Source organism: Colobus angolensis, unplaced genomic scaffold, assembly GCF_000951035.1.
Source record: "Colobus angolensis palliatus isolate OR3802 unplaced genomic scaffold, Cang.pa_1.0 Scaffold420, whole genome shotgun sequence".
Classification (NCBI taxonomy): domain Eukaryota; kingdom Metazoa; phylum Chordata; class Mammalia; order Primates; family Cercopithecidae; genus Colobus; species Colobus angolensis.
Genome location: NW_012117600.1, coordinates 467657 through 480140, shown reverse-complemented (window position 1 = coordinate 480140; position 12484 = coordinate 467657). Strand labels below are relative to the sequence as shown.

The following is a 12484-nucleotide window of genomic DNA, read 5'->3' as shown; positions in this document are numbered from 1 at the left end:
ACCTAGCTAATTTTTTATATTTTTAGTAGAGACGGGGTTTCACCATGTTAGCCAGGATGGTCTCGATCTCCTGACCTCGTGATCCACCTGCCTCGGCCTCCCAAAATGCTGGGATTACAGGCGTGAGCCACTGTGCCCGGCCTATTTATTTATTTTTTAAGACGGGGTTTTACCATGTTGCCTAGGCTGGTCTTGAATTCCTGGGCTCTAGCTATCTGCCCACTTTGGCCTCTGAAAGTGCTGCGATTACAGTAGGTGTGAACCACTGTGCCTGACCAAAATGTTCCTTTCTAACATTTAAATATGTCTTACATACCAGCAAATATGATGACTTGCTCAAGAATTGTAATGAGAACTAAAATCAACATCTGACTCTTCATCAGTAATCTTTTCAGAGGATAAGGAAAACAAAATAGATGGCTTGCTAGGGTAATGGGATTCCTTTTTCTTTCTCTTTTAGTCTGGGCATTTTTTCATTAACTTTTTTTTATATATGCAAAAGACAAATCTTGATTTTAGTTCTATGAACAATTTGTTTAGTAAAGCCCCAGTCAACTTGATTATTTTTTCAACAAATGTGAATTTATATAATGATAGCCATTTTACACGGTGATTTGTAGTTTTAAATGTTTAAGTATTAATCAGATTAGTTAGCTCTTTTTCTGTTTATTAGGGGTAAGTTACCTTTCTCTACTGAAGTGACAGTTATACATCCATGACTGCTTTGACCAGAATATAAGAGGGTATCCACAATCCAGCATGTAATTAAATTACAATCTGAGTTACCCTTTCTTGAATGTGATACTCCTTCAGTCTCATTCCTATTACAATATAATTTTCACCCTGACTTAGGTGTTAGGAATGCTTCAGAGACTAGTTATTTTTTATTTCTTACATGATTTTTTATTCTTACCCATATTCTGTTTTTCCCTACTCCTAGTACTTACAACCTTTTATTCTGTGGTTCCTGTGGGATTCCCATTGGTTTCCATCTATATTCTACCCATGCTGCCCTGGCTGCCTTGAGAGGTCACTTCTGCCTTTCCAGTGACAAAATGGTGTGGTGAGTAGACTTAGATATTGATCATCAAATATATTTCATTTATTTATTTATTTGAGACAAAATCCATCAAATAAATTGTATTTATTTATTTATTTATTTTATTATTATTATTTTTTTTTGAGATGGAGTCTCACTCTGTTGCCCGGGCTGGAGTGCAGTGGCCGGATCTCAGCTCACTGCAAGCTCCGCCTCCCGGGTTCACGCCATTCTCCTGCCTCAGCCTCCCGAGTAGCTGGGACTATAGGTGCCCGCCACCTCGCCCGGCTAGTTTTTTTGTATTTTTTAGTAGAGACGGGGTTTCACCGTGTTAGCCAGGATGGTCTCGATCTCCTGACCTCGTGATCCGCCTGTCTCAGCCTCCCAAAGTGCTGGGATTACAGGCTTGAGCCACCACGCCCAGCCCATCAAATAAATTTTAAAAGATTTTTCAGGAAAGACAAAGTAGGCTGGGCACAGTGGCTCATGCCTGTAATTCCAGCACTTTGGGAGGCTGAGGCGGGCAGATCATGAGGTCAGGAGATCGAGATCCTGGTCAACATGGGGAAACCCCGTCTCTACTAAAAAACACAAAAAAATTAGTTGGGTGTGGTGGCGCGTGCCTGTAATCCCAGCTACTTGGGAGGCTGAGGCGGGAGAATTGCTTCAACCTGAGAGGTGGAGGTTGCACCGTGAGCTGAGATCGCGCCACTACACCCCAGCCTGGGTGACAGAGCAAGACTCTGCCTCAAAAAAAAAAAAAAAAAAAAAGACAAAGTGTTTGTACCAAAGAAGATGCTGAAGTCAGGCATTGTCTTTGACAAAAAGATAGCATTGGGCCAGGTGTGATGGCTCACGCCTGTAATGCCAGTGCTTTGTGAGGCCGAGGTGGGAGGACTGCTTGAGGGCAGGAGTTCAAGACCTCCACGGGCAATATAGTGAGACCTCTATTTTTTTATACAAAATAAAAAAAAATTAGCTGGATGTGGTGGTGGCCTGCCCCTGTAGTCCCAGTTACTTGGGAGGCTGAGGTGGGAGGGTCACATGAGCCCAGGAGTTCAAGGTTACAGTTTGCTGTGATCACACCACTGCATTCCATTTTGGGTGACAAAATGAGACTGCATCTCTTAAAAAAAATAAATAAATAAAAGATAGCAGTGGGACCAAAATATAATCTTATAACATTATGATTATCTTCCATGTCTTCTTATACCACATCTCTGTTTTTTTTTTTTTTTTTTTGAGACGGAGTCTTGCTCTGTCACCTACGCTGGAGTGCAGTGGCCCAATCTCGGCTCACTGCAAGCTCCGCCTCCCGGGTTCACACCATTCTCCTGCCTCAGCCTCCCGAGTAGCTGGGACTACAGGTGCCTGCCACCGTGCCCGGCTGACTTTTTTGTATTTTTAGTAGAGACGGGGTTTCACCAAGTTAGCCAGCATGGTCTCGATCTCCTGACTTCGTGATCCGCCCGCCTCGGCCTCCCAAAGTGCTGGGATTACAGGCGTGAGCCACCGCGCCCGGCCGTATACCACATCTTAAGAAGCATCCATGGAAGAATTCAGAGGGTAGTCTTTCATTAAATAAACTTTTTGCCAGATGTGGTGGTGTGTGCCTGTAATTCTAGTTACCCAGGAGGCTGAGGCAGGAGGATCCCTTGAATCTTGAAGGTGTTTGAGATCAGCCTAGGCAACATAGTGAAGCCTCCTGTCTCAAACTGCCCCCTTAAAAAAAAAAAATAAAGAACATTGTATGACCAGGCGCAGTGGCTCATGCCTGTAATCCCAGCGCTTTGGGAGGCCAAGGTCGGGGGTTCATCTGAGGTCAGGAGTTCGAGACCAGCTTGGCCAACATGGTGAAACCCCATCTCCTTTAAAAATACAAAAATAAGCCAAGTGTGGTGGTGCTCGCCTGTGGTCCCAGCTACTCGGGAGGTGAGGCAGAATTGCTTGAACCTAGGAGGCGGAGGTTGCAGTGAGCCAAGATCGAGCCACTGCACTTCAGCCTGGGTGACAGAGTGAGACTTCGTCTCAGAAAAAATAAAAATAAATAAATAAAAAGATCATTCTAGAAGGTAAGCTTTTGCAAAATAATGTTGTAGTAGATACCTTTTGGGTTTGTGCCCAGCCTCTGTCTCCCTCTAATAGGTGGGGCCTTGTATATTTATATCATGTGTGATTTGTATCATGTGTGATTCCCACTCCCAGGTACTGGATCAAGAATGAATACCTGGCCAGGCATGGTGGGTCATGCCTATAATGTCAGCGCTTTGGAAGACTGAGTTGGAGGATTGTTTGAGCTTAGGAGTTTGAGAATAGCCTAGGCAACATAGCAAGACTCTGTCTCTACAAAAAATTTAAACAATTAGCTGTGTGTGGTGGTGTATGCCTGTAGTCCTAGCTACTCGGGAGGCTGAGGTGGGAGGATAGCTACAGCCCAGGAATTCAAGGTTACAGTGAGCTATGATTGTGCCACTATTCTAGCATGGGGAGCAGAGCAAGACCCTGTCTCTTAGAAAAGAAAAACGGTGCTGGGCATGGTAGCTCATGCCAGCAATTCCAGCACTTTGGGAGGCTGAGGCGGGCAGATCATGAGGTCAGGAGATCGAGATCCTGGTCAACATGGGGAAACCCCGTCTCTACTAAAAAACACAAAAAAATTAGTTGGGTGTGGTGGCGCGTGCCTGTAATCCCAGCAACTTGGGAGGCTGAGGCAGGAGAATCACTTGAACCCGGGAGGCAGAGGTTGCAGTGAGCCGAGATCGCGCCACTGCACGCCAGCCTGGCAACAGAGCGAGACTCTGTCTCAAAAAAAAAAAAAAGAGAGAAAAATGGATACCTGACCCAAACTAAGCCAACCAGTTTTCTACCCTAGGAATTTGAAATAAGGGCCCAGAAATACCAGTTACGTGTAGATGGTACTAGTGTTGAAGTTGGGAAGTAAAAGCTCTATGTATGGGGTAGCTATTTCCTATGTGATGCATGTAGCTGCTGAGAAATCTTCTCTGCAGTAAAACATGAAGCAGACAGAAAAAAGTAAAAATAATGATCGTGTAGCCTCATAGCATCAGAAAAACTACCCTACTGGCTATCCTTTCTCATGAATTACATTGGCTATTGCATTATTTTCCTAATAAATTACACTTTTAAGCTTTTTTACATATTACAAGAAACTGAAACATCCTTCAGAGTCTTTCCTTGACCATTAAAAAACAAAAACAAAAAACAACATTGACAACCTAGTCTATGTAGGCATTATGCTTATATCACTGAGTTCTTAATATAGTCTAAGAAAACTAGGGCTCAAAGAGGTGGAAGAGCTGAGATTTGAGCACATCTTAAATGCTTATTTTTCATAAAACTAAAAGGTTTCCTTTCTCTCATTTCTTTTTTTTTTTTTTTCTTGAGACGGAGTCCTGTTCTGTTGCCCAGGCTGGAGTACAGTGGCGCGATCTTGGCTCACTGCAAGCTTCGCCCCCTGGGTTCGCGCCATTCTCCTATTTTCCTGCCTCAGCCTCCCAAGTAGCTGGGACTACAGGTGCCCGCCACCAGGACTGGCTAATTTTTTGTATTTTTAGTAGAGACAGGGTGTCACCGTGTTAGCCAGGATGGTCTCAATCTACTGACCTCGTGATCCGCCTGCCTTGTCCTCCCAAAGTGCTGGGATAACAGGCGTGAGCCACTATGCCCAGCTGCTTTTTCTCATTTCTTATGCTTAGATAGATGTTTTTAGCTGAGTTATGGTTGACTAAACAATAAAACTTATAAGCAAAGCCAGTCCTTTACCATTTGTTGCTCACTGTGCATTAGGTATACCATTTGATCTTCATTGCAAATTTCCAACACAAAATATATATCTGAGATGGATTGATCATTTATTCTTCTTCTATTTTTTAAAGATGGAGTCTCACTCTGTCACCCAGGCTGGAAGACAATGGCATGATCTTAGCTCACTGCAACCTCCGCCTCCTGGGTTCAAACAATTCTCCTGCCTGGGCTTCCCAAAATGTTAAGATTACAGGCATTAGCCACCATGCCCAGCCTCAATTTCTAGATTCTTAAGCAATTTCTATTTAGAATTAACTTTAAAGCAGAAAAAAAAAAAAAAAAACTGTAAATGTGTGCTGTTAGTAATCCCAAATCTTTTCTAGAAATCAGTACAAAAGTAAATGTTCTAGAGGAGCAATAATTGCATTTTTGCTAGGGTAGTAAGCTTTTAGTAACATATTTTTAACATAAATTTGGAAAAGCATTATGAGATTTTGGTTAATTTCTTAATATTTAAAATGAGTTGGATAAAAGGTCAGGACATTCTTTTCGATTAAGTAGAAACTTTGGCCTTTTCCTCTTGGATTCAGGATGGCTGCTGTAATTACAGTCATTACATCTATTGATGATAGCATCCTAAACATGAAGGAAAAGGATATGGAGAGTATGGGAACACAAGAAAATTCCACCTTTTCATCAGCATAAATTTTCTTTCTTTCTTTCTTTTTTTTTTTTTTTTTTGAGACATGGTCTGTCACACAGGCCGGAGCTATCGTGGTTCACTGCAGCCTCAACCTCTTGGGTTCAGGTGATCCTCCCAACTCAGCCTCCCAAGTAGCTAGGATTATAAGCATGCCACCACATCTGGCTAATTTTTGTATTTTTTGTAGAGATGGGGTTTCACTTATACGAGGCACAGTGGCTCATGCTTGTAATCCCAGCACTTTGGGAGGCTGAGCCAGGCGGCAGACCACCTGAAGTCAGGAGTTCAAGACGAGCCTGTGCAATATGGTGAAAACCTGCCTCTGCTAAAAATACAAAAATTAGCTGGGCATGGTGGTGGGCACCTGTAATCCCACCTACTTGGGAGGCTTAGGCAGGAGAATTGCTTGAACCTGGAAGGCAGAGGTTGCAGTGAGCTGAGATCATGCCATTGCACTCCAGCCTGAGCGACAGAGTGAGACTCCCTCTCAAAAAAAAAAAAAAAGGAAAAAGAGATGGGGTTTCGCTGTGTTGCCCAGGCTGGTCTCAAATTTCTGGTCTCAAGCCATCTGCCTGCCTCAGTCTCCCAAAGTGCTGGGATAATAGGTGTAAGCCAGCACACCCAACCAATTTTCTTATCCTTGTTGGCCAGAACTATGTCACATGATCACTTTATTTGAGAAAGCAAATATGTAACAGTAGGCTCGTGGCAAAAATCTGGATTCTGTTGGCAATAAAGAAGTGAGGAAGGCTGGGCTTGGTGGCTCACGCCTATAATCCCAGCACTTTGGGAGGCTGAGGCAAGGGGGATCACCTGAGGTCAGGAGTTCGAGACCAACCTAACCAACATGGTGAAACACCGTCTCTACTAAAAATACAAAAATTAACTGGGCGTGGTGGCGCAAGCCTGTAATCCCAGCTACTTGGGAGGCTAAGGCAGGAGAGTCGTTTGAACCCCGGAGGCAGAGGTTGAAGTGAGCTGAGATCATGCCACTGCACTCTAGTCTGGGCAACAGAGCGAGACTCCATCTCAAAAAAAAAAAAAGTGGGGAATAACTACTGGGAATAGGTGACCAACACTATGTCTCACACTGGGATTACTTTCCTTCAAACTGTGCTACAGGATCCCACTGATGAAGTGTACAGCTTATAATCATCATAATTATTCATACGAGCCTGGTTTTTGTCTTTAGTTTACCATGAGATAATTTTGTCTCTGGTAGGATGAGGCAGAGATCCTCTCCGATTTGTTTATTTTTGAATTTGTTTTTCCAAGGAAATGCAGTCATCCTTCAGTATCCGTGGTTTGAGGACCCCACCAGATACCAAAATCCATGGACACTCAAGTTTCTGATATTAAATGGTATAATATTTGCATATTACTTTTGGATATCCTCCTTTTTAAAGTATAAAAGTACATATTTTATACTTTAAAATAATCTCCAGATTACTTATGACAGCTAATGTAATGTAAATGCTATGTGCATTACAAATATGCATAGGAAATTTACAAAGTTGTTGTAGTGCTAAGGGAATGATGACAAGAAAAAGAGTCTATACCTGTTCAATACAGACACAATCCAGTTTTTTTCCCCAAATATTTTTAGTCTGGTGGTTTGAATCCGATGCGGTACCCGTGGATATGGCGGGCCAGCTGTAACATCGTGAGTCTTGAAGTGAAAATCAGTAAGAAGGCTTTTTCTGACACACATTTTCTTTAGAAGGCAAGTTTGGTTCATTTATAATCTTAACCATGGTATGACACTAATATTTTCTCTTTTTTCCTATCTAGCTATCTCTTAAAAACAAAAGCCATAGTAAATGCATCAGAGATGGATATTCACAATGTGTCTCTGTCAGAAAAGATTGCAGAGGTAAAATTTCATGGTTGTATGCTTTTTTAAAATACAGACAACTCTTGATAACTTCTACCAATGAACTTGGGGATGATGAAATAGTATGATGCTCAGTAATCCTTTATACTTGGTTTGACTTTCCCTATTGAATTTGTAACGAAAAGCAAAATACTAAAACCACACTGTAAGTTGTAGTTCAGGAAGAAAGGAAAAGCTGCTCAACTGCTGCACTCCTGTGTTCTCCTTTGTCTGGGAATGGATATCATCATCTTGCCATAGAGCTGTCTTCCTTGCAGACACCTTGTAATTGCTCAACTGTCTCAGTTGTAAGAGTGAAGAAACAGTTATTAAGAATTCTTGGTTGAGTGTGGTGGCTCACGCCTGTAATCCCAGCACTTTGGGAGGCCAAGGTGAGCAGATCATGAGGTCAGGAGATTGAGACCATGCTGGCTAATACAGTGAAACCCCGTCTCTATTAAAAATACAAAAAATTAGCCTGGCATGGTGGCACATGCCTGTAGTCCCAGCTACTTGGGAGGTGGAGGCAGGAGAATCGCTTGAACTGGGAGGTGGAGGTTGCAGTGAGCCAAGATCACGCCACTGCACTCCAGCCTGGGCAACAGAGTGAGACTCGTCTCAAAAAAAAAAAAAATTTAGCCAGGCATGGTGGCAGGCACCTGTAATCCTAGCTACTCAGGAGGCTGACACAGGAGAATCGCTTGAACCTGGGTGGTGGAGGTTGCAGTGAGCCGAGATTGCGCCACTGCACTCCAGCCTGGGCGACAGAGCGAGACTCCGTCTCAAAAAAAAGAATTCTTGGCTGGACACTGCGGCTCATACCTGTAATCCCAGCTCTTTAGGAGGCTGAGGCGGACAAATAATCTGAGATCAGGAGTTTGAGACCAGCCTTACCAACATGGAGAAATACCATCTCTACTAATATACAAAATTAGCCAGGCGTGGTGGCACATGCCTATAATCCCAGCTACTGGGGAAGCTGAGACAGGAGAAGCGCTTGAACCCAGGAGGCATAGGTTGCGGTGAGGTGAGGCTGTGCCATTGCACTCTAGCCTGAGCAACAAAAGTGAATATCCATCTCAAAAACAAACAAGCTGGGTGTGGTGGCTCACGCCTGTAATCCCAGCACTTTGGGAGGCTGAGGCGGGCAGATCACCTGAGGTCAGGAGTTCGAGACCAGCCTGAGCAACGTGGAGAAACCCTGTCTCTACTAAAAATACAAAATTAGCTTGGCATGTTGGCGCATGCCTGTAATCCCAGCTATTCAGGAGGCTGAGGCAGGAGAATCACTTGGACCTGAGAGGCAGAGGTTGCGGTGAGCCAAGATCTCACCATTGAGAGCGAAACTCCATCTGAAATAAACAAACGACAAAAAAACAATTCTTATTGGCTGGGCTCAGTGGCTCACACCTGTAATCCCAGCACTTTGAGAAGGCAAGGTGGGTGGATGCACGAGGTCAAGGAGTTCAAGACCAGCCTGGCCAAGATGGTGAAACCTCCTCTCTACTAAAACTACAAAAATTAGCCAGGTGCAGTGGCAGGCGCCTGTAATCCCAGCCCCAGCTACTCGAGAGGCTGAAGCAGGAGAATCGCTTGGACCCGGGCGGCAGAGGTTGCAGTGAGCCAAGATCATGCCCCACTGCACTCTAGCCTGGGTGACAGTGAGAATCTGTCTCAAAAATAATAATAATAATAATAATAATAATTGGTATGGGAAATGACTTTGGAATGGCAGTATGAGGAGTTTCATGGATAGGATCCAGGAAGAATATTATAAAGGAAACAGCCAGGCGCGGTGGCTCACACCTGTAATCCCAGCACTTTGGGAGGCCGAGCCGGGCGGATCGTGAGGTCAGGAGATTGAGACCATCCTGGCTAACACGGTGAAACCCCATCTCTACTAAAAATGCAAAAAATTAGCCTGGTGTGGTGGTGGGCGCCTGCAGTCCCAGCTACTTGGGAGGCTGAGGCAGGAGAATGGCATGAACCCGGGAGGTGGAGCTTGCAGTGAGCTGAGATCGCTCCACTGCACTCCAGCCTGGGCAACAGAGCGAGACTCCGTCTCAACAACAACAAAAAAATAAATTAAAAAAAATAAAGGAAATAACCATCTTAAGTCTCTGGAAATTTTTCTCAAGGTATATGGCAAATAGAGAAACATTTATTTAGTTTTGAGACAGAGTCTTACTCTGCCTCCCAGCTGGAATGCAGTGGCATAGTCTCGGGTCACTGCAACCCCCACACCTCCCAGGTTCAAGCAATTCTCCCACCTCAGCCTCCTGTGTAGCTGGGCCTACAGGTGTGCACCACCCTGCCCGGCTAATTTTTGTAATTTTTTAGTAGAGATGGGGTTTCACCATCTCTACTAAAAATGTTGGCTAGGCTGTTCTCGAACTCCCGACCTCAGGTGATCCTACCAAAGTGCTGGGATTACAGGTGTGAGTGCCAGGTTCAAGTGCTTCTCCTGCCTCAGCCTCCCCAGTAGCTGGGAACCCAGTTGCCCTTGCCCCCAGCTTGCTTGTAGGGTGGAAATCCCATGCTGGGAGGGGCAAATGGAGATTATCAGAAGCCACTGCTCTTGCCCTGCTGAGTAACACCACTAAATTGTGTTCTAAATATAGCTGTTCTAAGGTGTAAGAACTCAGAAAAATTATCTAATTGCAACAGTTGTCTGTTCTAAACCTAATAACCAGAGTTAACTTTGCAGACCATTAGTAGACTATATTAAAGTCAGAGAGGCATTTGTTACTGTTAACAAAGGGTTAAAAGAAAAGCTAAATTCTCGAAGACTCTCCATAAAGCTCTGTGACCACATGTTATTCATCTTCACAGTAGCAGTGCTGCTCAGCAATGTTTTGTCTTTTTTTCCATGAAACTTTACACCTGAGGATCTTTTGTTTCTTGGTTTTTTTTTTTTTTTTTTTTTTTGTTGAGACGGCATCTTGCTCCGTCACCCAGGCTGGAGTGCAGTGGCACAATCTCAGCTCACTGCAAGCTCCACCTCCCGGGTTCACGCCATTCTCCTGCCTCAGCCTCCCAAGTAGCTGGGACTACAGGTGCCCGCCACTGCGCCCAGCTAATTTTGTTTTTGTATTTTTGGTAGAGACGGGGTTTCAGTGTGTTAGCCACAATGGTCTCTATCTCCTGACCTCGTGATCCGCCCAACTTGGCTTCCCAAAGTGCTGGGACTACAGGCGTGAGCCACCACGCCCGGCTACATCTGAGGATCTTATTTTGCACTAGGTTGTTGTGTAATGTTCTAGAATTAGAAGAAATTTATTCCTTAAATGCATTTACACATCGCCAGCTCCCAATTACTAGATATAAACTAGCTTAAATTTGAAATGGTGTTTATGACCAGCAAATTGATAGTTAAGCTTTAAATGCCCAGATATCCAGCTGGGTGTGGTGGCTCATGTCTGTAATTCCAGCACTTTGGGAGGCCAAGGCAGGAGGATCACTGACGGCCAGGAGTTCAACACCAGCCTGGGCAACAAAGCAAGACCCACCTCTACAAAGAAAATTTAAAACACATGACTGTAGTCCTAGCTAATCGGGAAGCTGAAGTAGGAGGATCACTTGAGCCCAGGAGCTTGAGGCTGCAGTGAGCTATGATTGTGCCACTGTACTCCAGCTCAGGCAACAGAGTGAGACCCTGTCTCTTAAATAAAAATAAAAAAAGATGCCCTGATATATATATATATATGTATATGTATATGTATATTTCTCTTCCTAGCTGAAAGAGAAGATAGTGCTAACGCACACTCGCTTAAAATCACTAATGAAGATTCTGAGTGAAGTGACTCCTGACCAGTCCAAGCCAGAAAACTGATCCTGTACCAAAGCTTGAGTGTCCGGTTCAGGCTTTATTGCTGTCTTCAACAACAAGTGCTGCTTAAGTCATTTCTCAAAAAGACTGGCTTTGGGAAATGCAGTTTCTATTTACTGTTAGGCTGATTGTCCAAATGATTTGTGAAGCTGTTTTTAGAAGATGAGAAACTAAGGATTCTTCTGTTTTATAGCTATTTGCCTTAAGAACTTATTTTAGATTCTGATTGAATTCATAATACTTATTTCTGAAGATGTCTTTGACTGTAAATTTAGGAATTAAGATGCAAAGTCCCATGTGTCCTCTGATCTAAAGTTGCATGGTTGGTCTGAAAATAGAGTTGGGCTTAATGTTGACTTCTAGTACTCCTGCATGGAGCAGTTGTTATGAATATTAATAAATCTTTTTTTAACTTATGTAAAATACAGATCATAATATTCCATAGGTAATGTTTAATAAATTGCCTGAATAATATACAATTTGTCTCTTTTTCGGTTGTAAACTGAGGTTAATAGAGGAATAATGAAAGGAATGATAAAACATCAAACAGTCACCAAAGTATTGTTTTCTCTAATTTTGTTTTTGTAGCACTTCGAGTAACTTATCAAAATATTAATTTAATAAATATTTGTAAAGTATTAGGCTAGGTGCTGGGGATAAAAGGTAAGCAAAAACAGACATGCTGTATCCTTAGAGTTTATAATCTAGTCAGACAGACATTCAAATAATCACATGAAGATATGTAAAATTACAGGCCTGGTGCAGTGGCTCCCATCTGTAATTCCAGCATTTTCGGAGGCCGAGGCGGGTGGATCACTTGAGTTCAGGAGTTCAAGACCAGCCTGGCCAACGTGGTGAAACTTTGTCTCTACTAAAAATACAAAAATTAGAAAAATTAGCCAAGCATGGTGATGTGCACCTGTAATCCCAGCTACTCAGGAAGCTGAGGCAGGAGATTTGCTTGAACCCAGCAGGTGGAGGCTGCAGTGAGCTGAGATCGTGTCACACTCCAGCCTGGGCGACAGAGTGAGACTCCATCTTAAAAAAAAAGAGATACGTAAAATTATGACTCTAGTAAGGGTTTTAAAGTAAAGGAACATAGGGATACACGCACATAAAGCAGGTAACTGATCTGGTCTGGGGTTCAGGGAAAGAAAGCCTCTGTGTAGAAGTGAAGTTTCAGCAGTGGTCTGAAAGATGAATAGGAATTAATAAGGGATAGCATATATACAAAGGCCCTATGAGGTCCTTAAAAGAAGGCCTGCCTAATCAAAT

General features: G+C 43.4%; 1 protein-coding gene across 2 annotated transcripts in view; it reads left to right on the top strand.

Annotated features, from left to right (window-relative positions):
* OIP5 (Opa interacting protein 5) overlaps window positions 1-11688 on the top strand; it is a 15592-nt gene extending 3904 nt beyond the window's left edge. The window contains exons 3-5 of one of the 2 annotated variants that reach the window (XM_011956664.1): window positions 941-1063; window positions 7299-7380; window positions 11117-11688. In XM_011956664.1, the coding sequence (XP_011812054.1) occupies window positions 941-1063; window positions 7299-7380; window positions 11117-11212 (301 nt within the window). In that variant the 3' untranslated portion in view covers window positions 11213-11688. The remainder of the gene's footprint in view (window positions 1-940; window positions 1064-7298; window positions 7381-11116) is intronic. The other variant, XM_011956665.1, reaches the window with a different exon arrangement.
* The last annotated feature ends 796 nt before the right edge of the window (window positions 11689-12484 follow it).